Source organism: Mya arenaria, chromosome 17, assembly GCF_026914265.1.
Source record: "Mya arenaria isolate MELC-2E11 chromosome 17, ASM2691426v1".
Lineage (NCBI taxonomy): Eukaryota > Metazoa > Mollusca > Bivalvia > Myida > Myidae > Mya > Mya arenaria.
Window position 1 is genome coordinate 29,808,969 of NC_069138.1, and position 25,429 is coordinate 29,834,397.

Below are 25,429 nucleotides of genomic sequence, written 5' to 3' on the forward strand. Positions count from 1 at the left end.
CATACTTGGTATGATAGTTGGTCAAGCCTAGTAGATGAACCCTATTGATTTTGAGATCAGTAGGTCAAAGGTCAAGGTCGCTGTGACCTTGAGGTTAAGAAATGGGTACTGCTCAATAACCAAAGAACGCTTGCACCCCCGAATTTAACACTTCGTATGCAAGTTGGTCATGACTGGTAGATGACTTCTTGATTGATTTTGTGATCAGTCCGTCAGTCAGTCTGTATCTCACACTTTGTTTGCTCAATAAATAAAGAACGCTTGCACCAAGGAACTTCATACTTGGTATGCTAGTTGGTCATGACTAGTAGGTGACCCCTATTGATTTTGAGATCAGTAGGTCAAAGGTCAAGTTAGCAGTAGATATTCACTATTTAATACGGGTGAATAAACCAAACTTCGCCTCCAGTCCAAAATTACAAATTTCATGTCCATCATTTTTATGCCCCCCTTTGAAGAAGAGGGGTATATTGCTTTGCACATGTTGGTCAGTCGGTCGGTCCGTCCATAGACCAAAGCTTGTCCGAGTGGTAACTCAACAATTCCTGGACGTATGATCATCAAACTTGACTTGAAGGTTGGGCCTGACCAGTAGATGACCTCTATTGATTTTAGGTGTCATCGGGTCAAAGGTCAAGGTCAAAGTGACCTTTAAAGCAAAAAAGTTAACAAAACGTCTCCCAGTGATATCTAAACAATGCCTGGAATTGTGGTCATCAAACTTGACATGGAGGCTGTGCCTGACCAGTAAATGCCACCTATTGAGTTTAGGAGTCATCAGGTCAAAGGTCAAAGTCACACTGACTTTGAAAGGAAAAATGTTGTTCGAGTGATAACTTGACAATGCCTGCACCCATGGCCCTCAAACTTGACATGGAGGTTGGGCCTGATCTGTAGATTACCCCTTTTGATTTAAGGGGTCAAAGGTCAAGGTCACATTACCTTGAACTCAAAAAGCTTGTTTGTTTGATAACTTGACAATGCCTGAACCCACGGCCCTCAAACATGATATTTAGGTTGGAGGTTACTAGGTGATGGATTCTGAGGTCATAAGAATCAAAGGTCATGGTCATAACTCATATCCATCATTAAAATTTTGTCATTTTACTTATTCCCTGCTGCTAAGAGGATACATTTTTATCTGCAATTATCAGTCATCATTTGAACATGATTAAAAACTTAACCTACTATCCTCACACTTTGAATGGTCATAATATTAAAACTGCCTCAAAGGCATCCAATATCAATGACAAATCAGCTGTCATTTCGGTCCATGCATATTTCATTCAATTGTCCAAATAATCCTGATAACATGGCGCTCAGGGGGAGCATAATGTTAGACAAACATCTCTTTTCTCTCTCAGATACGACCACACAATAGGGGAGACAAGCGCTTTTTCAAAAAAGCAATCTCTAGTTTATTTTATTTTATAGCTGTAGACATATTTTGAAATACAAAAACAGCTATAAATAAATAACTAGTTCTATTTGTTAGGTCACTGTTGTCATATTGTAACCTTTTAAGCAACTTGGCCATAGTTTATTCTGTGCATTGTACTTTGTTGTGCAATTCCGGCAAGTTAGGTAAGCAACACAGATATTGACCGCTCACCGGTTGCGATTGTTACTGGCATAAACAATATCAGCCTCTCAATAGGCACAACTTCACTTAACAGACGCCAGTAACATGCCCCGGAACCCGTCCACAGTGTCCTGTAACATGGCCGTGAATGTAGGTGGGAAAATAAGCTTGTACATGTAGCTACCTATTGGCTTTTCATTAGGATTATTAGATATGTCGTAATGACCAATAGTGTTTGTCCTACCTTTTCAGCCAATCAGGGGATTTTTTAAATGTTTAGTTTCTTATTTTGTGAAAACCCGTACTTATAGCTGAAGGCAAATCTTTATGATTTAGAATATTGCAATTACTGCGCATGCGCATATAGCCACGCCCACTGTTTGCATATGCATAGTCGAAATGTCAGTGTTAACGCGGCTAAGTGGTTAAGGCGTCCGCCTACGGAGCGGGAGGTCTTGGGTTCGATCCCGGGCCTCGTCATACCGAAAGACGTTAAAAGCTGGTACAAGTAGCTCCCTTGCCTGGCGCTTGGCATTTAATGTGTAGTGCTTGGAAAAGTGGTGTACTCAGTACTGGTTCAACCCAGGAAAGTTGTATCCCGTGTATCGGTGCTTTACACTGAGCACGTTAAAGAACCAAGAGGTCTCTTCGCAAAGAGCTAGGGTATCGCACCCGGATCTCTTGTATCTCACTCTGTTTCTTCAAGTCTTCCAATGTCTGGATTTGACTGCGAATTGCTGTCACTTCTATCTCATGTCACTCGTGGCATTTAAACACAATTTAAGTCGTGATGGCGTCACGGCGAAGTCAAGCCATAATGCAGCCAATAGGCGCGGGCAGACCTTGATAAACTCAAATAAACAATAAACAAACAGTGTTAACACAGATTTAACATTAAGCATTTAACATTAGTTGCAGCTAACGGTGTGTTTAATTTATGATTTTTTGTAAATCTTTTCATATCCTTGCTATTTCGAGTAAAGAAAAATCAAGTGAGATGGGAATAAAATTACTTTCTGTCGGTAAGGAGGTATTATTAAACCTCTCAAAATCATACGTGTAAACTCCTTTCTTTTATTAATTCAAAGTTATTTTGAGAACATTGTGTTGTAAACTTAAATGCGCAGGAGTAACGCGTTTGAACATTGAATCATTTTGGGCTTGGATTTTAAATTCAATTTCAAATGAGTAACAGGTGTCAGGTGCTAACGTCTGCTAAACACGTTTAAGACGCCGTTTGGGAACAACAAACGGTGTACAAATATTCATCTTAAACAGAAAGTAAGACGTCGAAACCATAAATAAAACAAGCAAATAAAAACATTTCATTCTTTTTATTTCATTCTAACATCATTTGGTAATAACATACATGCATCTAATACTATTTTATAAACTAACGGAATTAAACATTCCAATGAGATAATGGCTCTAGGTATAAGGCTCACGCTGGGCCATGATTACAAACAGTTTCAAGTCCGAGTCAGAAACTCATCAGTAACTTATGATTATTTGTCATATGTGTACCCTCACACTAACTCTTGATTATATGTCATATTTTTACTTTCACACTAACTCTTGATTAAATGTCATATTTCTACCATCACACTAACTCCTGATTAAATGTCATATTATGTTATACAAAACGGTATGTGCTGACAGAATCCTATACAAAACGGTATGTGCTAACAGAATCCTATACAAAACGGTATGTGCTAACAGAATCGTATACAAAACGGTATGTGCTAACAGAATCGTATACACAACAGTATGTGCTAACAGTATCACACACAGCTGTATGTGCTAACAGTATCCTACAGAGCTGTATGTGCTAACATTATCATCCTACACAAAACGGTATGTGCCAACAGTTTTCTATACACAACGGTATGTGCTTACAGTATCCTATTCACAAAGGTATGTGCTAACATTATCCCACACACAATGATACCTTATGGGATAAGACTGGTATGTCCATACCATTACACATTTCTAAATATACTCATTAATACTTGATGTTTACAAGAATTAAAATACAATTATAAAAAACATAATTATTTAACATGTACACCATTAACTTATGTTCATGTTCCGTATACTTAGCTCGATATTAAACATCATAATTATTAACACGTTAAAGTAAATGAATTGTAGACACCATTAACTTATGTTCATGTTCCGTCTACATAGCTCAATGTTAAACATAATAATCATGAACATGTTAAAGTAAATAAAGTGCAGAAACCATTAACTTATGTCCATGTACCGTATACTTAGCTCGATATTAAACATCATAATTGTCAACACGGGAATAGTAAATAAATTGCAGACACCATTAACTTATGTTCCTGTACCGTCTACTAAGCTCGATATTAAACATCAAAATTATTAACACGTTAAAATAAATAAATTGCAGACACCATTAACTTATGTTCATGTTCCGTCTACTTAGCTCGATGTTAAACATCATAATTATTAACACGTTAAAGTAAATAAATTGCAGACACCATTAACTTATGTTCATGTACCGTCTACTTAGCTCGATATTAAACATCATAATTATTAACACGTTAAAGTAAATAAAGTGCAGACACCATTAACTTATGTTCATGTTCCGTCTACTTAGCTTGATGTTAAACATCAAAATTATTAACACGTTAAAGTAAATAAATTGCAGACACCATTAACTTATGTTCATGTTCCGTCTACTTTGCTGGATGTTAAACATCAAAATTATTAACACGTTAAAGTAAATAAATTGCAGACACCATTAATTTATGTTCATGTTCCGTCTACTTAGCTGTATGTTAATCATCAAAATTATTAACACGTTAAAGGAAATAAATTGCAGACACCATTAACTTAGGTCCATGTACCGTCTACTTAGCTCGATGTTAAACATCATAATTATTAACACGTTAAAGTAAATAAATTGCAGACACCATTTATTTATGTTCATGTTCCGTCTACTTAGCTGTATGTTAATCATCAAAATTATTAACACGTTAAAGGAAATAAATTGCAGACACCATTAACTTATGTTCATGTACTGTCTACTTAGCTTGATGTTAAACATCAAAATTATTAACACGTTAAAGTAAATAAATTGCAGACACCATTAACTTATGTTCATGTACCGTCTACTTAGCTCCATATTAAACATAATTATTATTAACAAAAGAAAAGTAAATAAATTGCAGACACCATTAACTTATGTTCATGTTCCGTCTACTTATCTCGATGTTAAACATCAAAATTATTAACACGTTAAAGTAAATAAATTGCAGACGCCATTAATTTATGTTCATGTTCCGTCTACTTAGCTGTATGTTAATCATCAAAATTATTAACACGTTAAAGGAAATAAATTGCAGACACCATTAACTTAGGTTCATGAACCGTCTACTTAGCTCGATGTTAAACATCATAATTATTAACACGTTAAAGTAAATAAATTGCAGACACCATTAATTTATGTTCATGTTCCGTCTACTTAGCTGTATGTTAATCATCAAAATTATTAACACGTTAAAGGAAATAAATTGCAGACACCATTAACTTATGTTCATGTACTGTCTACTTAGCTTGATGTTAAACATCAAAGTTATTAACACGTTAAAGTAAATAAATTGCAGACACCATTAACTTATGTTCATGTACCGTCTACTTAGCTCGATATTAAACATCAAAATTATTAACGCGTTCAAGTAAATAAAATGCAGACACCATTAACTTATGTTCATGTTCCGTCTACTTAGCTCGATGTTAAACATCATAATTATTAACGCGTTCAAGTAAATAAATTGCAGACACCATTAAGTTATGTTCATGTACCGTCTACTTGGCTCGATATTAAACATCATAATTATTAACACGTTAAAGTAAATAAAATGCAGACACCATTAACTTATGTTCATGTTCCGTCTACTTAGCTTGATGTTAAACATCAAAATTATTAACACGTTAAAGTAAATAAATTGCAGACACCATTAATTTATGTTCATGTTCCGTCTACTTAGCTGTATGTTAGTCATCAAAATTATTAACACGTTAAAGGAAATAAATTGCAGACACCATTAACTTAGGTCCATGTACCGTCTACTTAGCTCGATGTTAAACATCATAATTATTAACACGTTAAAGTAAATAAATTGCAGACACCATTAATTTATGTTCATGTTCCGTCTACTTAGCTGTATGTTAATCATCAAAATTATTAACACGTTAAAGGAAATAAATTGCAGACACCATTAACTTATGTTCATGTACTGTCTACTTAGCTTGATGTTAAACATCAAAATTATTAACACGTTAAAGTAAATATAGTGCAGACACCATTAACTTATGTTCATGTACCGTCTACTTAGCTCGATATTAAACATCATAATTATTAACACGTTAAAGTAAATAAATTGCAGACACCATTAACTTATGATCATGTACCGTCTACTTAGCTTGATATCAAACATTAAAATTATTAACGCGTTCAAGTAAATAAAATGCAGACACCATTAACTTATGTTCATGTTCCGTCTACTTAGCTCGATGTTAAACATCATAATTATTAACGCGTTCAAGTAAATAAAATGCAGACACCATTAACTAATGTTCATGTACCGTCTACTTAGCTCGATATTAAACATCATAATTGTTAACACGTTAAAGTAAATAAATTGCAGACACCATTAACTTATGTTCATGTTCCGTCTACTTAGCTTGATATCAAACATCAAAATTATTAACGCGTTCAAGTAAATAAATTGCAGACACCATTAACTTATGTTCATGTACTGTCTACTTAGCTGGATGTTAAACATCATAATTATTAACACGTTAAAGTAAATAAATTGCAGACACCATTAACTTATGTTCATGTTCCGTCTACTTAGCTCGATATTAAACATCATAATTATTAACACGTTAAAGTAAATAAATTGCAGACACCATTAACTTATGTTCATGTTCCGTCTACTTAGCTCGATATCAAACATCAAAATTATTAACGCGTTCAAGTAAATAAAATGCAGACACCATTAACTTATGTTCATGTTCCGTCTACTTAGCTCGATGTTAAACATCATAATTATTAACACGTTAAAGTAAATAAAATGCAGACACCATTAACTTATGTTCATGTACCGTCTACTTAGCTCGATATTAAACATCATAATTATTAACACGTTAAAGTAAATAAATTGCAGACACCATTAACTTATGTTCATGTTCCGTCTACTTAGCTCGATATTAAACATCAAAATTATTAACGCGTTCAAGTAAATAAAATGCAGACATCATTAACTTATGTTCATGTACCGTCTACTTAGCTCGATGTTAAACATCATAATTATTAACGCGTTCAAGTAAATAAAATGCAGACACCATTAACTTATGTTCATGTTCCGTCTACTTATCTCAATGTTAAACATCAAAATTATTAACACGTTAAAGTAAATATAGTACAGACACCATTAACTTATGTTCATGTACCGTCTACTTAGCTCCATATTAAACATAATTATTATTAACACGTTAAAGTAAATAAATTGCAGACACCATTAACTTATGTTCATGTTCCGTCTACTTATCTCAATGTTAATCATCAAAATTATTAACACATTAAAGTCAATAAATTGCAGACACCATTAACTTAGGTCCATGTTCCGTCTACTTAGCTTGATGTTAAACATCAAAATTATTAACACGTTAAAGTAAATAAATTGCAGACACCATTAACTTATGTCCATGTACCGTATACTTAGTTCAATACTCACCAATACAATTATCCACACGCGAAAAGTAAATAAATTGCAGACACCATTACCTTTTGTTCATGTTCCGTCTATTTAGTTCCATAATTGAATATTATAATTATTACTATCGGAAAGTAAATTAATTGCAGACACCATTAACTTATGTCCATGTACCGTCTTCTTAGTTCAATAGTTAACAACATTATTATCAACACCTGAAAAGTAAGTAAATTGCAGACACCATTAACTTTTGTTCAAGTACCGTCTACTTAGCTCGATATTAACATCATAATTATTAACATGGGAAAAGTAAATAAATTACAGACACCATTTTCTTACGTTCATGTACCATCCAAGTTCAGTATTAGAATACGCCCAACCACACTCTTTATAAATATATATCGCTTGTTTAAATATCTTAAATCATCAAAATTTACATTTCTTACTTATAAATTATGTTGTTTATTTTCACTTACCATTACCAAAATGTTTTTTGCAAATATGTTTTTATTTCAAAATGTCCTATTTTACCGTAAAATTCTTATCATTCACTTTTGTCTTATTCATATATGTATAAATAATATTAAAAGTCATTCTTCAAAATACAATGGTTATGCTATAATGAACAAAATGTTACTGGGGTGTCCACTATGTTAAACAAACACCGGGGAAATGACATGCAGCATACAATTAGGGCATAAAATACAGGATATATACATGTAAACTATGGGAATAACAGGAAAATGTGAACTGTCATGCAATAAAGCAAAACAATGCTAACTATAACATATGTACAAATACAAATGCATTCTGTCTTCTAAATGAATGTACGTGTGTATTGATATATTCATATTTTATGAATCAATCAATCATGGGGAGACTCGTAAAACTAAATCAATGATTTTTTATAGTTTCAATTATTGTGACGAAGGAATAATGAAATGCTACGATATATAACAGGTAAAATCAACTGAAGTAAGCAATTGTGTGAAATGAAGTATGTCTTAAGTGTTAAATGTGGTATGTCGTTAGTGTCAAGTGGAGTATGGCATCAGTGTTAAATTCAGTTTGTCATCAGTGTTAAATGTAGTATGTCGTCAGTGGCATATTAAGTATGTAATCAGTGTCAAGTGTAGTATGTAATCAGTGTTAAATGTAATATGTCATCAGTATCAAATGTAGTATGTCACCAGTAACAAATGAGGTATGTAATCAATGTCAAATGCAATGTGTCATCAGTGTCATATGAAGTATGTATTCCTGTCAGATGAAATATATCATCAGTGGCAAATGTAGTATTTTATCAGTGTCAAATAGTATGTTATCAGAGTAAAATGAAATATATCATTAGTGTCAATTGAAGTAATCATAAGTGTCAAATGGAGTATGTAATCAGTGTCAAATGAAGTATGTAATTCGCTTCAAATGAAGTATGTCATCAGTGTCAAATGAAGTATGTAATCCGTGTCAAATGAAGTATGTCATCAGTGTCATATGAAGAATGTAATCCGTGTCAAATGAAATATGTAATCAGTAACAAATGTAATATGGCATCATTGTCAAATGAAGTATGTAATCAGTGTTAAAGGAAGTATATCATCAGTGTCGAATGAAATATGGCATCAGTAACAAATAAAGTATATCATCAGTGTCAAATAAAGTATGGCATCAGTAACAAATGTAGTATATCATCAGTGTCAAATGAAGCATATTATGAAGAATGTTATCAGAGTCAAATGAAGTATATCATCAGTGTCGAATGTAGTAAGTCATTAGTGCGATCTTTTTTTGTTTATTTTTACCGGTATATAAAGCATGTCATAATTCTTATCGGACACTCGTTATCATATAACACACACTTTTATTTATTCCGTTCATTCAGGAAATATGTGTAAAAACTCGCTAAAGACTCGTTTATAAACACATTTCCTGAACACGTATAAAATTTTATGACAATAATTTTAACACTTTTTCTTCTGAAAACGCGTTAAGACTAACCACCAAAGAACCCTTTATTTGCAGTAACGATGAATTCTAGAATCTGCATAATTTACAAGACAGATTAAAACAAATGAAAGTACACTTACAGTATCGATAAACTATAGAATACGTGTATGATGCAAAACAGTTAAAACATTAAACAGACGCAGACAATCAAACAAATCAATATGATGCACATATAAACACAATTATACAAATGAAACTATATTAACAGTCATTGAATGTATTCTGAAACCACTATACCGTATATATATATTTACACAAACACAACTATTTTAACAGCAGTAATGTGCATTAAAGGGACTCGCTCATATAGTTTATGTTGGCAACAATTTTCTTAAACTTGAAATTCAGTTATTTTACTTTCTTTGTTGAACAAAGACATACAGTCATTGATGGGTACTCATTTGAGCAGACTTTTGAAAATCCAAGCCGAACATTATTCAGTTTTCAACAGTGGCACCATTGCTTTTCGGCAAAATATTATCCAAATATATGACAATGGCAAGTATACATTAGCAAGAGAGCTGTTATTTGATGTTTATGATGATGTTTAATCTATGTAACCATCCTTTTTGTTCACATTTTACAAGAACTATTTATTTTCGATGTTTTGCTTTATAGACCACTTTTATGTACAAAACATGCATGTGTGTGAAAACAAATCAAGCTGTATTTACAGTAATAATGTAATCTGAAATCACTATAACCTGCAAGGCATATACAAACACATTAAATAGACTAAACTCAATATACAGTAACAACACACTCTAGAATCATAATATATATAAATATGACAATGTTAAGACAGGCAACTTTATTTACAGCAAATCATTATGACAAGTTTAAGGAAGGCAACTTTACTTACAGTAAATCATAATGACAATGTTAGGAAAAGGAAACACTATTTACAGTAATAATGTAATCTGAAATCACTACATTTTGCAAGGCCTATACAAACATATCAAACTTTATATAAAACAACAGCACACTTTAGAATCATTATGACTTTGTAAAGAAATTACACTATTTACAGTAATAATGAAATCACTATAACTTGCAAGGCGTATAACAACATATCAAACTCTATATACAGCAACAACACAATTTAGAATCATTATGACTAAGTTTGAAAAAAGTGTATATACAGGTTTAATGTTCTCTAAAATTACTATAACTTTCAAGGCATATAACAACAGATCAAACTAGATAAACAGCACAAGCCAGGCGCGTAGCTGACTGTTCGCAAATACGCAGTTGCGTAATGACATTTTTACAGGTCGAACTTTTTGTCATACCAAAAACCCCGCATTTGAAATAAAAACTAAAGGGGGGGGGGGTAGGGGTCGAGGAGGTTAATATGATGTCCGACATCGATCTGCGTAATCCTAAATTGACCATAGCTACGCGCCTGACAGCACACTTTAGTATCATTACGACAATGATAAGAAATGAAAATCTATCTACAGTAATAGTCTACTCTGAAATCACTATAACTTGCAAGGCGTATGCAAACAGATCAAACCTAATATACAGCAACAGTGAACTTAAGAATCAGTTTACAATACATATACAGTTTCTACTTTGGATAAACTTGTACGATACTAAAAGAAACACTTCAATCGAGAGTCAGTCATTTACTCTGATCACAGGCGTTGAGCCGTCACCGTTGAAGTTCCTTAGAAATACGTTTCACTTTGATTTCTTGCGTGTAAAGTTTTTAAAAAAACTTCGTACTCTCTGAAAACGCGTCACCTTAGCTCTTTCGGAACCTGGAACAAAAATCGTCATCATCATTATTATCACCAAGATGTTCATACAACAACAACAACAACAATACCATGATCAAGCACTAACATTGTCACCATTTATAAAATCTTTTCTCATTTATATTCTAAAATCCAAGCCAGCAATGTGTTGTTAAATCAAATCAGTGAAATGTTCCGAGGGAGATATGGGAGTTACTTTTGGGAGCCTGTAAGAACACTTCCGGCTCCGTGGACGCTGACTAATAAATTAAATGCATGTGGTTATATTTCAAATTTATGAAAATAAAACAAAAAAACAAGTCCTTAACATGTTAACAATTTTTTTTTATTCTCCAGTCGAAGCAACCAATGTGCTGTTAAGATAAATTTACTAAAACTTACCGACAGAGCTAGAGGAGTCCCTTCCGGAAGCCTGTAGGGTAACTTTCGGTTCCGTGGACTCTAAGAAACAGAACAGATGCATTTAGTTATATTTCATTTACATGAAAATAAAACAAACCACCATCACCACCACCAAAAACATCATCAACACCACCATCACCACCATCACCAGCAGCACCACCATCATCATCATCATCATCATCATCATCATCATCATCATCATCATCATCATCATCATCATCATCATCATCACCAGCAGCACCACCACCACCATCATCTTAGTTGACGTCGTCGCATTATTATTACTTTTATTATTATTATTATTATTATTATTATTATTATTATTATTATTATTATTATTATTATTATTATTATCATCAGCATCATTGTCGTCTTCGTCGTGTCATAATTATTAGTTTTATCATCATCATTGTTGTCGTCGTCGCATTATCATCAGTATTATCATCATCATTGTCGTCGTCGTCGCCTTCGTGTCATCATTATTATGATCATCATCTCAGTTGTCGCCGTCAAATCATCATTATTATTATCTTTATCTTAGTCGTCGTCGCCCCATTATCATTGTATTTTTCCCTCATCATTGTCGTCATGTACCAAAGACTGTTCAAGCCAATATTTGATGAAGTCGGCATTCAGTTTAAAAATGAAGAAAAACATGAAAACGTGGCCTTATTGAGATACCCGACCAGTATTGTTTTGAAAGCTCACGACATACTCTCCCGATGCCGCTAAATTTATAATCAGTTTGGCCTGGCCGTACTCATATGTTTAGGATAGACACCTCGTGGACGTATCTATGACATATATAACCGAGCGTAGCGAGACCACGTGAACTAAAGCGAGGAGGTTTGGTTCCTGTGTTCTTAAATCGAAAGACTCGTACAATCCAAATACCATTTATCTTTGCATACCGCAGACAATGCGTATTCAATCACGAATTTTCTAAGGATATAGAATTAATGTTTACCGTACACATTGCAAGGAATTGCCATATCGGAATTCCGTTAAGAGTCCAAGGACGGATTGTTTTTTAAACGGGTGGTCGGAAAACTAAATTGAATATTATTTTCTGCATTTATGTAATTGATATTGATATAGACATGAAAAGTATCTGTAATTTTTCTTTAACATCAGAAGGGTTCATGTTTTCTCGTTTTTATCTCAATAACGCTTTCAAAGATTTTCAGATGATTGAATAAAGCAAACCAACAAAAGTGATTTGGTATGGCTATACAAAAAATGCACTTATAGTTTGATTTGTAGCTTGTGGGAAAAGATGTAATGTTTTTTTAGTATTATTAACTGTTGTTTGATGTATAATTATCGCCATTGAACTACTTACTAAAGCTACTGTCTGCTAATAGAGATAAGTAAAAAATATCTAAAATGAGAACAGCATCATGCACAAGTCACTGTTTTTCGTAAATATGGCACTGTGGTTGGCATAGTGGGAGGGGGGGTCTTTGGGGGATACAGTTTACTTAGTATTTATACATAATATGATAAACCGCAATACACTAACACCAATGCCCCGACTCCTACCAGGTGGGGGTAAAAGTTTTGTCGTAAACGACTTGAGTAAGGGTTTTTCATATTACACTTTTTGACGGAATTCACCACGATCAATATAGACAACTAGCAACTGGCACTGGATCGTTTTTCATTGTTCTTTATCTTATATATCCGCTGTTTACGGTGTAAAGGTTTCATTGAGACTAAACAGATACCTACAAGCAAAACTTGCTTTTAAAGTATATTTATTATTAAACAATCAAAGACGTTTTAAAAATAGGTGCCTGATAAATTACAGATTATTTTTCTTGGCCTATCAATATAGTTTCATGCTTAACTGTTCCTCAAATGTGATGATCCATTTTGCCTCGAGGAGGTCGTGTTTTAGGAGTTGTATATATTTCTGATTATACAACGTGTATATGAGAAATGGAGCAATGAAATAGCGAATGCCGATTGGATGGATTAGAGTGAGCGTGGTCTAATTCACAATAACAAGTTGATGAATTAATCATTCATGCTACTTGTACCATATGGATTTTTCGCTGCTTTCATGTATGCATTAACTTTCATATTAAGGTATTAGCCGAGTAATACACACTTTTTTAAAAGCTTTAACCGACAACATAGTTATAATCACGGTACACTATGGGACTTTTATCCAAATTTTGAAGATTTTTTACCGTGAATTAAAAAAGTTATTTATGTTTCATTACACCCACCCCCAAACTCCAAGGGCTACAAAGAGCGACAAGTAAATATTTTGTCTATATTTGAATTTTTTTCACATTATCAGAGATTATGAAATAAACACAACAGTTTCTGGTAAAATAAACATCAGTTAACAGAAAACTAAAGTTAAAACGAACACATTATTGATACACATGGAAAAATATCATTTTGATTGATCTTATGATTCTTCGGAAAAGAGCAGTTTTTCTATGTTTGAAAATATATAGCAGTTTTATAAAATTCATAAAAAATAGTTAACTATAAGGCAAGCTGCTGAAATCATTTTAGATATTATCTATGATGTCTATTGAACAATTTAAAAGACAATTTATGATAGTTTACCGTCCAGTTTTGAAGAAAATATACATAATGTCATGTTACCATACATTTTTATAGCTAATAAAATGCTTAAAAATCAACCTTTTTCTTGTAAAAAATTATAAAGCTTATTTGGACTTATTCATAAAATGTACTCTTTCAAATAAATAAATTTTACTTATGATACTCAGAATACAGGGTTTAAAACAAATGAGTGTACTTTTAAACTAAAATATGTGAAGAAACAAGAACACTAAGTGGGCTTGCCCCTCCAAAAATATCAGAGTGAAAGTTCTCAACTAATGTTTTTTTAATATTATAACATGTAAACAATCTCTGTGGGTAATTTGATGTATATCTGTTTTATTTTGTCATTGGTATTCTAACAATTAGTTTTTTTCACAATAATTATTCACTCTTCAACATTTGAAGTTTGGTCTGTTCCCATGCTTTGTACTTGTAGTGTGTGCACAGATGATAACTCAATGCTGAGTCAATGCTGATTTGGTTTTCATGCACCTTCAGGTACTTATCCATCAAGAATGTTTAGTGCTGTAAAGGAAAAAAATTGTACTTTAAAGCCTTTCTAACTAATTAGTATAGATAATTATACTGCCATACATATACAAAATAAAATATAAACAGTTTAATATTTCTCGACATTATTTTGAAAAAACAACAACAAGCTGATACATACATGTATATATATAAAGAAAATGATTAAATTTATCAATAAAATTCATCATCATCATCATCATCATCATCATCATCATCATCATCATCACCACCACCACCACCACCACCATCATCATCATCATCATCATCATCATCATCATCATCACCACCACCACCACCACCACCACCACCACCACCACCACCACCACCATCATCACCACCACCACCACCACCACTTGATTATTGAATACAGTAGGTTTATAAAAACAAAAACCAAGTCAAATATGTTTTATATGAAATACTCACATCATCTCGATCAGATGCGACTGCCTTGTGGATGGACGTGGCTGTCAAATCCGCTCTCAAGGATCCAACATAGTATTTAATGCTTCCCGTGTTGTTGACTAAGTAATATTCAGTCATTTTCCTGCCTGGAAGAAATTAGACTTCTGATTATCAACCAGCAGAAACTACCACCGTAAAATACAAATGCACAAGAATTATACATTCTGCACTAAAATCTGTTTTAGCCAAGAGTAAGGGTTGGTAGGCACAAATGTGTAGTTGTTGTGCATATGGTTGATAATGATTCACAACAGTATGGGGTTTTAACGAGACCTACACCAAGCCAATGAACGTCAATAGTGTCCTAGCAGATGCGGCTTCAAGCCCCAAACCACATACAACTTTTTTTCACAGGTTAATTTTGAAAATATGCATTTTGTAAACAAATAACGGGTATGTACATGTATTCACGGACCTATAAACCATATAGGTCCGTGATGTATTGTGGTATGTTAGAAATAGGTCACGTACCAAAACACATCATTTTTAAACAAAATTTTAAGTCTAACATTTTTCTAAGATAAAACAATCAATTAAAAGATTACATTCTCATATTATATCTTAAACATAAATTATGTACATAAGTACATATAAAAATATGTAACATAATGTACATAAGTACATGTAAAATATGAACATGCTGTCTAAACATTTAGCTAATAAAAATGATTTAAGAATTCCAAAGATAAATTAAAAAACAAACGTTTTTGAACACAAACGTACAAAACTGTTCAAGGATACTTGCATTCAGAGCCCTTTGATACGAATATCCCAGTTCCATGCCGATTGTTGACAGTTCGTTTTTTTCGAGAGAAAATCTTCTCTTACGCGTATATTTCACTTAAAATCCATGTTTAACTGTAATGACTCAAATTGTTAGATGTATCGTAATCAACTGTCAGCGTGTACTTTTAGTGTTTATTTATTTTAAACGTATATTCATGAGAAAAACATCACAATGTTTCCAAATCCTACGATGTAGAAATTCCATTATTGACCTAAGAATAGCCTGGAAATACCTTCTGTTTCTAAAAATAGCAACATCCGGTACAGGCCGAATACGCCCGATGTTCGTCGCGATCTGTTACGGCGAGTGGCGATATATGTCGATGTTACCCGATGTTTCCCGAGTTGTATTACATGGCTTATACCTTAAATCTGTAAAACTGTGCAAAAACTGCATTTTAATAGCATAAACTCGAACACTTTTCCAATATGCATTGGTTACTTATTTGATAGTTATTCGGCCAGTATAGTGAAAACAGTTACTGCACCCACTACCCTCGTGTCTGCAAGTATACATATCTCGTTCTTTGCGCTCGTTTATAATTGCTGTAAGTTTGAAATTTGGCGAAGTGGTACTTGAATATAAGTTATATATGATGTGCACTATCACTTGAAACTAGTGTTAGGAAAAAACGTTTTGCAAATACAAGCCTGACATTATTACAGACATTTTATATGCATTTATTTCCAGTGGCAGCATTATTCCATATTTTCAGTAAAAGGGCTTGAAACTATGAAAACTATCAGTAAATCATCAGTTAAACATAGAACGGATACGTGCATTTATTACGTCATGGTGTTCAAATACATATATTTACAGTTTTTGCACATAAATTACAATTATTCAGTTAATCAAAATATATACAAAACATCATCATTTTATTAAATAAGTGATGAACCAGAATTTAATTTGATACGTTTTCTATCGTGTTACTGCTAAATGAAATGATTCGCAGATCGACATAAAAATGGCTTTATGAAGAAACTCTAAATGTTAGCAGAACATATTTAGCTATTTCAGCCAGTTTCAGTTTAGATCTTTTCATCATTCATATGTTTCAAGTAATTGTGAGAATGCCACCTACCTTTTACGTTGACGTTGAACTCAATGGACCATGAATTGCGAACATCAAGCCGAAAAGGGGTCAAAAGTTTCACGGCGGGGTGGTTCTCCATCTCCACCTGCAGCTGTCTCACTTCCTCCTCAGGCCCTATTATACAGTCCCATAATTCACAGTTCACAGAATGTCCGGACTGTATCACAATAATAACGAGACGTTTGAACACCCCTGCTGACATGGTCGTATCACGTAATGTAATGTGTGTTGTATAGTCAGCTGAGACGTCCTGTAGAGCAACCATTTGAAGAGCGGGCTGGTTCTCCATCTCCACCTGCAGCTGTCTTACTTCCTCCTCAGGCTCTATTGTACAGTGGAATAACTCACAGTCCACAGAATGTCCCGACTGTATCACAATACTAACGAGACGTTTGAACACCCCTGCTGACATGGTCGTATCATTTAATGTAATGTGTGTTGTATAGTCAGCTGAGACGGCCTGTAGAGCAACCATTTGAAGATCGGGCTGGTTCTCCATCTCCACCTGCAGCTGTCTAACTTCCTCCTCAGGCTCTATTTTACAGCTCCTTAACCTACAGTTCACAGAATGTCCCGACTGTATCACAATACTAACGAGACGTTTGAACACCCCTGCTGACATGGTCGTATCACGTAATGTAATGTGTGTTGTATAGTCAGCTGAGACGGCCTGTAGAGCAACCATTTGAAGAGCGCGCTGGTTCTCCATCTCCACCTGCAGCTGTCTCACTTCCTCCTCAGGCTCTGTTTTACAGCGCCATAACTCACAGTTCACAGAATGTCCCGACTGTATCACAATAATAACGAGACGTTTGAACGCTCCTGCTGACATGGTCGTATCAAGTAATGTAATGTGTGTTGTATAGTCAGCTGAGACGGCCTGTAGAGCAGCCATTTGAAGAGCGGGCTGGTTCTCCATCTCCACCTGCAGCTGTCTAACTTCCTCCTCAGGCTCTATTGTACAGCGCCATAACTTACAGTTCACAGAATGTCCCGACTGTATCACAATACTAACGAGACGTTTGAACACCCCTGCTGACATGGTCGTATCATGTAATGTAATGTGTGTTGTATAGTCAGCTGAGACGGCCTGTAGAGCAACCATTTGAAGAGCGGGCTGGTTCTCCATCTCCACCTGCAGCTGTCTTACTTCCTCCTCAGGCTCTATTGTACAGCGCCATAACTTACAGTTCACAGAATGTCCCGACTGTATCACAATACTGACGAGACGTTTGAACACCCCTGCTGACATGGTCGTATCAAGTAATGTAATGTGTGTTGTATAGTCAGCTGAGACGGCCTGTAGAGCAACCATTTGAAGAGCGGGCTGGTTCTCCATCTCCACCTGCAGCTGTCTTACTTCCTCCTCAGGCTCTATTGTACAGTCCCATAACTCACAGTTCACAGAATGTCCCGACTGTATCACAATACTAACGAGACGTTTGAACACCCCTGCTGACATGGTCGTATCATCTAATGTAATGTGTGTTGTATAGTCAGCTGAGACGGCCTGTAGAGCAACCATTTGAAGAGCGGGCTGGTTCTCCATCTCCACCTACAGCTGTCTCACTTCCTCCTCAGGCTCTATTTTACAGCGCCATAACCTACAGTTCACAGAATGTCCCGACTGTATCACAATAATAACGAGACGTTTGAACGCCCCTGCTGACATGGTCGTATCAAGTAATGTAATGTGTGTTGTATAGTCAGCTGAGACGGCCTGTAGAGCAGCCATTTGAAGAGCGGGCTGGTTCTCCATCTCCACCTGCAGCTGTCTTACTTCCTCCTCAGGCTCTATTGTACAGCGCAATAACTTACAGTCCACAGAATGTCCCGACTGTATCACAATACTAACGAGACGTTTGAACACCCCTGCTGACATGGTCGTATCATGTAATGTAATGTGTGTTGTATAGTCAGCTGAGACGGCCTGTAGAGCAACCATTTGAAGAGCGGGCTGGTTCTCCATCTCCACCTGCAGCTGTCTTACTTCCTCCTCAGGCTCTATTGTACAGCGCCATAACTTACAGTTCACAGAATGTCCCGACTGTATCACAATACTGACGAGACGTTTGAACACCCCTGCTGACATGGTCGTATCAAGTAATGTAATGTGTGTTGTATAGTCAGCTGAGACGGCCTGTAGAGCAACCATTTGAAGAGCGGGCTGGTTCTCCATCTCCACCTGCAGCTGTCTTACTTCCTCCTCAGGCTCTATTGTACAGTGCCATAACTCACAGTTCACAGAATGTCCCGACTGTATCACAATACTAACGAGACGTTTGAACACCCCTGCTGACATGGTCGTATTAAGTAATGTAATGTGTGTTGTATAGTCAGCTGAGACGGCCTGTAGAGCAACCATTTGAAGAGCGGGCTGGTTCTCCATCTCCACCTACAGCTGTCTCACTTCCTCCTCAGGCTCTATTTTACAGCGCCATAACCTACAGTTCACAGAATGTCCCGACTGTATCACAATACTAACGAGACGTTTGAACACCCCTGCTGACATGGTCGTATTATTTAATGTAATGTGTGTTGTATAGTCAGCTGAGACGGCCTGTAGAGCAACCATTTGAAGAGCGGGCTGGTTCTCCATCTCCACCTGCAGCTGTCTTACTTCCTCCTCAGGCTCTATTGTACAGCGGGATAAATAACAGTCCACAGAATGTCCCGACTGTATCACAATACTAACGAGACGTCTGAACTCTCCTGCTGACATGATCATGTTATCCAAGGTAACATCCGTAAGGATAGAAAGGCGGCCATCCTGGAATGCCAAGTTAACAAAGTAAGTAAATAATCAAGTAACAAATGACATTCGTTCGTTAGTCGTTCGAGAAAATGACGAAATAAATTGCAATATTTGACCAGGTTTTCTCAGATACGAAAGGGCACAAACGTTTCTAGAGAATAGCAATACACGTTGTATACAACTGTTTAACTGTTAAAACGTTAAACGTGTCAACTGCACACCATACATGTATTTTTACACAGCATTCACGCATTGATGAATACTATGATTACCAGATCGATAATAATACGAATAGACCAGCCAAGGTTATTAAATGAGTTTGCTAAAATGAGTCACTTGATCATGTTTCATTTCTTCATAATTACCATTAACACCCCCTATTATCTTTGCAGTTTAAAAAAGGGATGTTGATTTTGCACATATATTATTTAACCCTGCACGAGGACACAAAGAACTTTAATAAATAACAGAAATCATATATTTTGAGCTTCCCCAAAGAAATCAAAAATTAAATGCCACATCACAATTCAACGAAGTTTAACGAAAATGGTAATAATGCCAAAAAAATCCTATAATTTAAATGAAAATACACATTAAAATTAGGAAAATAGAGAATCTCATACCTGAAAAAAATAAATGTAACAAAATAAAAAAAAAATTAAAAAAAAAACAGGAGGGATAAAATTTAGCAAAAGAAACCGGATTATATATTTTTTTTAAATATATTAATACACAGTATTAAAAAATGATAACCAACACCAACCACCAATAAGGTAAAACCAATTCAACACATTATATGGCTCCACAACAACAGCAGCAGTAGCAACAGCAGCAGCAACAACATCAACATTAACCACAACAAATACAAATGGTAGCACACAAAATGAATATGATATAAGGAATAAATTTGTCAGCGCTAAGTAAAAAAAATATTTTATTTTCACATAATTGCACAAGCTTTATTCATAATATACAAAACAATGCATTGTAAAGGGGGATCTCCTGGGGAAAGGATAATTTTGTACCTATATTTAAAAGAGGCAACCCGGACGATGTTAAAATTAGAGAGGTATTATTTTAGGAAATGTCCCTTTTACAGTTGATGCTATTATCAATGGAATGTTTCATATACAAATTTGTTTTGACTTGAATGGGCTGAGCTACATTTCGGGAAATCTGAGCATAAACGAAAACAATTGTATGAAATAAGCTAAACATACAACATTAGACATTAAACATTGAAAAATGAAAGACGCGCTGGCACGACATTGGATTTTGGACATAAAAAATAGCATACAGCTAACGAAAACCCAATAGTTATATGCGCTTGGGCGCATGTGAGTTTGGTTGGTGGTCACCAAAGTGGACAAGTGGGGTTTCTCCGGGTTCTACCGGTTTCAACCACAACACAAGACCATACTCTCGCGCATCATCGTGCCAACGAGAGTGACTTAGCATGTTAATTGAACTTTTTTAACGATATTTGAACATGAAAAATTAAAACGAGTTTAAGCTAACTCGGTAAAAATCCTTTTCAACGAAATAATTTAATGATAATTTAAAGTTAATGATGAGAAGTAAATTGTGAAAAATGAAAATGAGTAATAGAAATATGAATAAAGCACTGTAAGACCTTATTTTCCCCAGATCATATTCTTCCCATCTGAGAAAGATAGGACCCTATTCTTCACAGCTGGGAAAAATAAGATCTCATTTGTCACACATTTCGAACAAATATGTCACAGCTCCAGGGAAATTTGTGATCAAAGCCGGTTTTTTATGTACCATGAAATCACATTCCTGACAGGTCAAAAATTGCATTATTTCTTTAACAAAAAATGTAAATTTTACAACTGAGTCACATTTGTCACAGATTGCTATTTACAATATTGCAGATATATTTTGTTGATATACATGAATGTGTATATAGTCTGGTCATAAAGAATCGTTGATTATGTTGTTATCGCTTCTGTTGTTGTTGTTGCTTTTAGTTGGCTGCAGTTGTAGGCGCAGTGGCGGTTGTTGTAGAGATAGTTTTTTATTTTTTTTTATTTTGTTGCTGTACGGGTATTATTGGTATGAGTAGAAATAGTATTGTTTTTTTTGGCACCGTTATAGTTGGTGTATGCCTAGTAAAGGTAGGTGTCATTGTGTTTGTTGTCGTGAGTTATGTTGGCATAGACAGATGTACTGGAAAAAGTATTTCCAACGCTTTCATCGGCAAGCAGTGAATACCGCAGTGCTAAAAGAGCTTTGGTTTAAAGAAAGTTCTGTTCCGAGCTTGCCTGATGTGGTCGAGCATTTACGATAGTGTAAATATAGAGAAAATTTTAGTTTTAAGAATTGGTGGTGGTGTTGTTGTTATTGTTGTTGTAAGAATAGGTTTATTGTTTTTGTATAAAGCGTAGTTTTAGGTATATGTGTTGTTGTTGTTGTTGTTGTTGTTGTTGTTCTTCTTCTTCTTCTTCTTCTTATTATTATTATAACTTTTATCATGCTATTTTTATTATTATTATTATTATTATTATTATTATTATTATTATTATTATTATTATCTAATTTTTATTATTTTTTTATTTCTTTTTATTATTTCCTTTTTAATATCAAATTTATTAAACAGCAATGTCATCGACAAAATCTGTGAAACTATGATTCTCTTGCTTACCACGATTTTGGTCAACCATATATGTCATAATTTGAAACTGTAAAGAAAAGGATCCTATTTTTCCTAGACCTGTGAAGAATATGATCTAGGAATAATAAGGTTCTACAAAGCACTACCATATGGTCCAACATCGGAATCTCTGAAAAGAATGATGACCGTGATCTTCAGACGCTTTGTACGCTATAACGCCATATTACGAATGAACAGTTTCGCGAGACAGAGAAGTTGCGCCAATCATCAATCCTTGACGTTGCGAAACTTATACAATAATATGTACTGTCATATTTATATGTTGCTTGTTTAGAAAATGTTTTTTTTTTAGAAATAAACATATTAACTATTTATTCTGTTTTTCTTTTTTTTTCTTTCACATTTAATATGCGACAGCCTTTGAACATATGAGCGATTTCCACAACGCATCACACAAGCGGCGTTGTAGTAAGCAGTCGGTTTGACGACTTCAAACTTAAAATAAAATAAAAGATACTTCATAACAGACTGGAAAAATGAAACTCGGTTCGTTCGAAACATCGGTTCCCTCGAGCTTTTAATTCGGACCCCGGCGTTCTCGAGCGATTGCAGTTTTACTGTACATGTATAGATAAAAATTATATATTGAAATAAATAATTTACCTGGACTCGTACAGTTCACACAACACGAGTTAAAATCTGAGAAATACATGGATGACATGAAAAACACAACATCCTCAGTGCATTTACCAGATATAGTGTGATTGCACACTCACTTAATATAAAGATACCAGGGATGGATCCAGGATTCGAGGTTAGAGGGGGCGTAACTTAGGGCCTAACCTTTTGACTTGCGCTCCCCCCTCAGAACCGAAATTGTTTTGGTTTAAAGTGTCGGCAGTTAATAATTTCTAGTCCGTAATGGTGCATTTTTGGTGCACTTTGTTCTCCTAAATTGAAATCGATAGTAAACATGGGCGATTTAAGGGGGGGGGGGCGCCGGGTGCGTCCCCCTTGTCTTCGCTAGTGTATACATTAGCATACCAAGAATTCAAAGATGATTGTGCTTAACTGGCAATCTAAGACAGACAGGAAGTGATTATTGACCCTAAATATAATGAATTAAGACGACAATTATTGCGACCGTATTATTGCCACAGGCCGAATCTACAAACAGTTAAAAACTTAATTATTAGTTATACAAGAAACACCAAACATAATATGCAAATTCATTTACTAAGCAAGTACCATAATGATAAAAGTCACAATTGATGAAGAAATCAGCTCCACGAGCTCAATAAGAAATCGTATTCAATTAAACCTCAAATGTAATCATTTGTATCAATAAATACCAAGACGTTAAGCAACAGCTCGTTTCTTAAATGTAAAAAGAAAGGTTAAAGCAAAACAACAATAAATAAATAATACAACCAACCTATTGTTAAAAGTCGCAACATATCCACATGTATACTATTGAAGTGTCAGATTATTGATTCTATTTATGGAAGTAATTGACACAAGTCAATAACAGTTTAAAGAACTTTAAGTTACTTCCCTCACTCCATTAACTACACTGACTATAAATCAAAGTTTTAGTAGATAATCTTTACAGAAAATAATTTATGAACTATTTCACTTCTCAGTACCTTAAAGGTACTCGCTCACTTTTTTGACCAAATGTTTGTTTCCGGTACTGTATCTGAAACTCTTATTTTATCATTAGTTTACTCCATGATATCGACAGTGCAGGTAAAGTACACTTATAGTTAAAAAAAAAGATATTTTGGGTTAAATGGTGCGAACCCACGAGGTCAAGTCAAGAAAAAATTAGAGAACCGACGCCTTCACCACTAGTCCATCAGCACTAAGCCTACATGGATGATATTTTGACCTTTTAACAATACGTTGATAACATCACATGATAATGTAAATCATCCAACCACGCAACAACACAGCCGTTATAAAGTGACAATACGCGTTACTGACGCTAATGAAAATTGTGGTCGTCAAGACGATATTTGAGGAAATATCAACGTTTGCTGAACGGTTCTAGCTTTTAGTAGATTAGTTTAAACACTCCTAATGATTTGCCACACTTTATTTCGTCATACAAAAAGTGAATTTTACAAATAAACATGAGCGAGTCCCTTTAAATTGTATAGAAAGTGTTATTTCTATATTCAGGAAGGTGGGGGGCTAATTTCTCTTCATGTAGTCAGAAACATGTTTCACTGCAAACGAAATTGCGGATTTGTAAGGTAAAATACAAATTTTGGTACCTCCGTTTGCCTGGTTCACCATTATGCTAGTAATGTGCTTGCAATTAACAACATAGGAGTCAGGAAGAAAAAATAGGTCGGAAAACGTGTACAATGAAGTGATGACCATCAAGTTTGAAGAATAGGAATATATACATGTAAGCACAGTTACAACATATATAGACATGCTATATCAGTTACCGGGAAAATACGAAAACATGAAATTTTTGTAAATATTGCATCGTTACCCACACTCTGTTTAATAATTGTTTATCTTACCAAAGTTATGATACCAAACTAAGATGCCGATCGAAGTATATCTTTTTCGCCACATACTGGACTTTTTTTCCAAAATTTATAGAGAAAGTCTACCTACCTGTCCCAGATTTTAATAAATAAACATACAGAAAACCTGGGACCCTCTGGGCTGGTATTAATAAAACAACTTAGATCAAACTTAAGTATCTCACTGGTCAAACGATAAGTTAACTTAATTATATCTTAGATACCTTTTTACATTAATGTTTTGTAATATACATACCCTTGTATCTTTAAGATAATAAGTTTAATGACTATCAGCCCAGGGGCGCGGCTAGCTTTGACACCAGAGGCATTATTTAAAAAAAAATCAGTAGAACCTCTTCATGTGGCGACATACCAAACATTAATGGTCTAGGCCATGCAATTTCAGAGAAGATTTTCAAAACAACACCACCACAGGCAAAAGGTCACCTATTCATATAGCAATGAGCTTAAAATGTGTAAAATACTTTTAGAATGAACAATAGGGGTCATTTATTTTCCCGTGCTGATGT

At 34.7% G+C, this 25,429-nt stretch overlaps 2 protein-coding genes across 2 annotated transcripts in view; both read right to left on the minus strand.

The window, feature by feature from the left end:
* The window catches only part of LOC128223358 (uncharacterized), a 98,894-nt gene that overhangs the window by 41,821 nt on the left and 31,644 nt on the right, over positions 1-25,429 (minus strand). The window lies entirely within an intron of this gene.
* Positions 19,362-25,429, minus strand: part of LOC128223360 (uncharacterized) — a 60,559-nt gene continuing 54,491 nt past the window's right edge. Inside the window, exon 7 of the mRNA XM_052932639.1 lies at positions 19,362-19,736. Coding sequence (XP_052788599.1) covers positions 19,362-19,736 — 375 coding nt within the window. The remainder of the gene's footprint in view (positions 19,737-25,429) is intronic.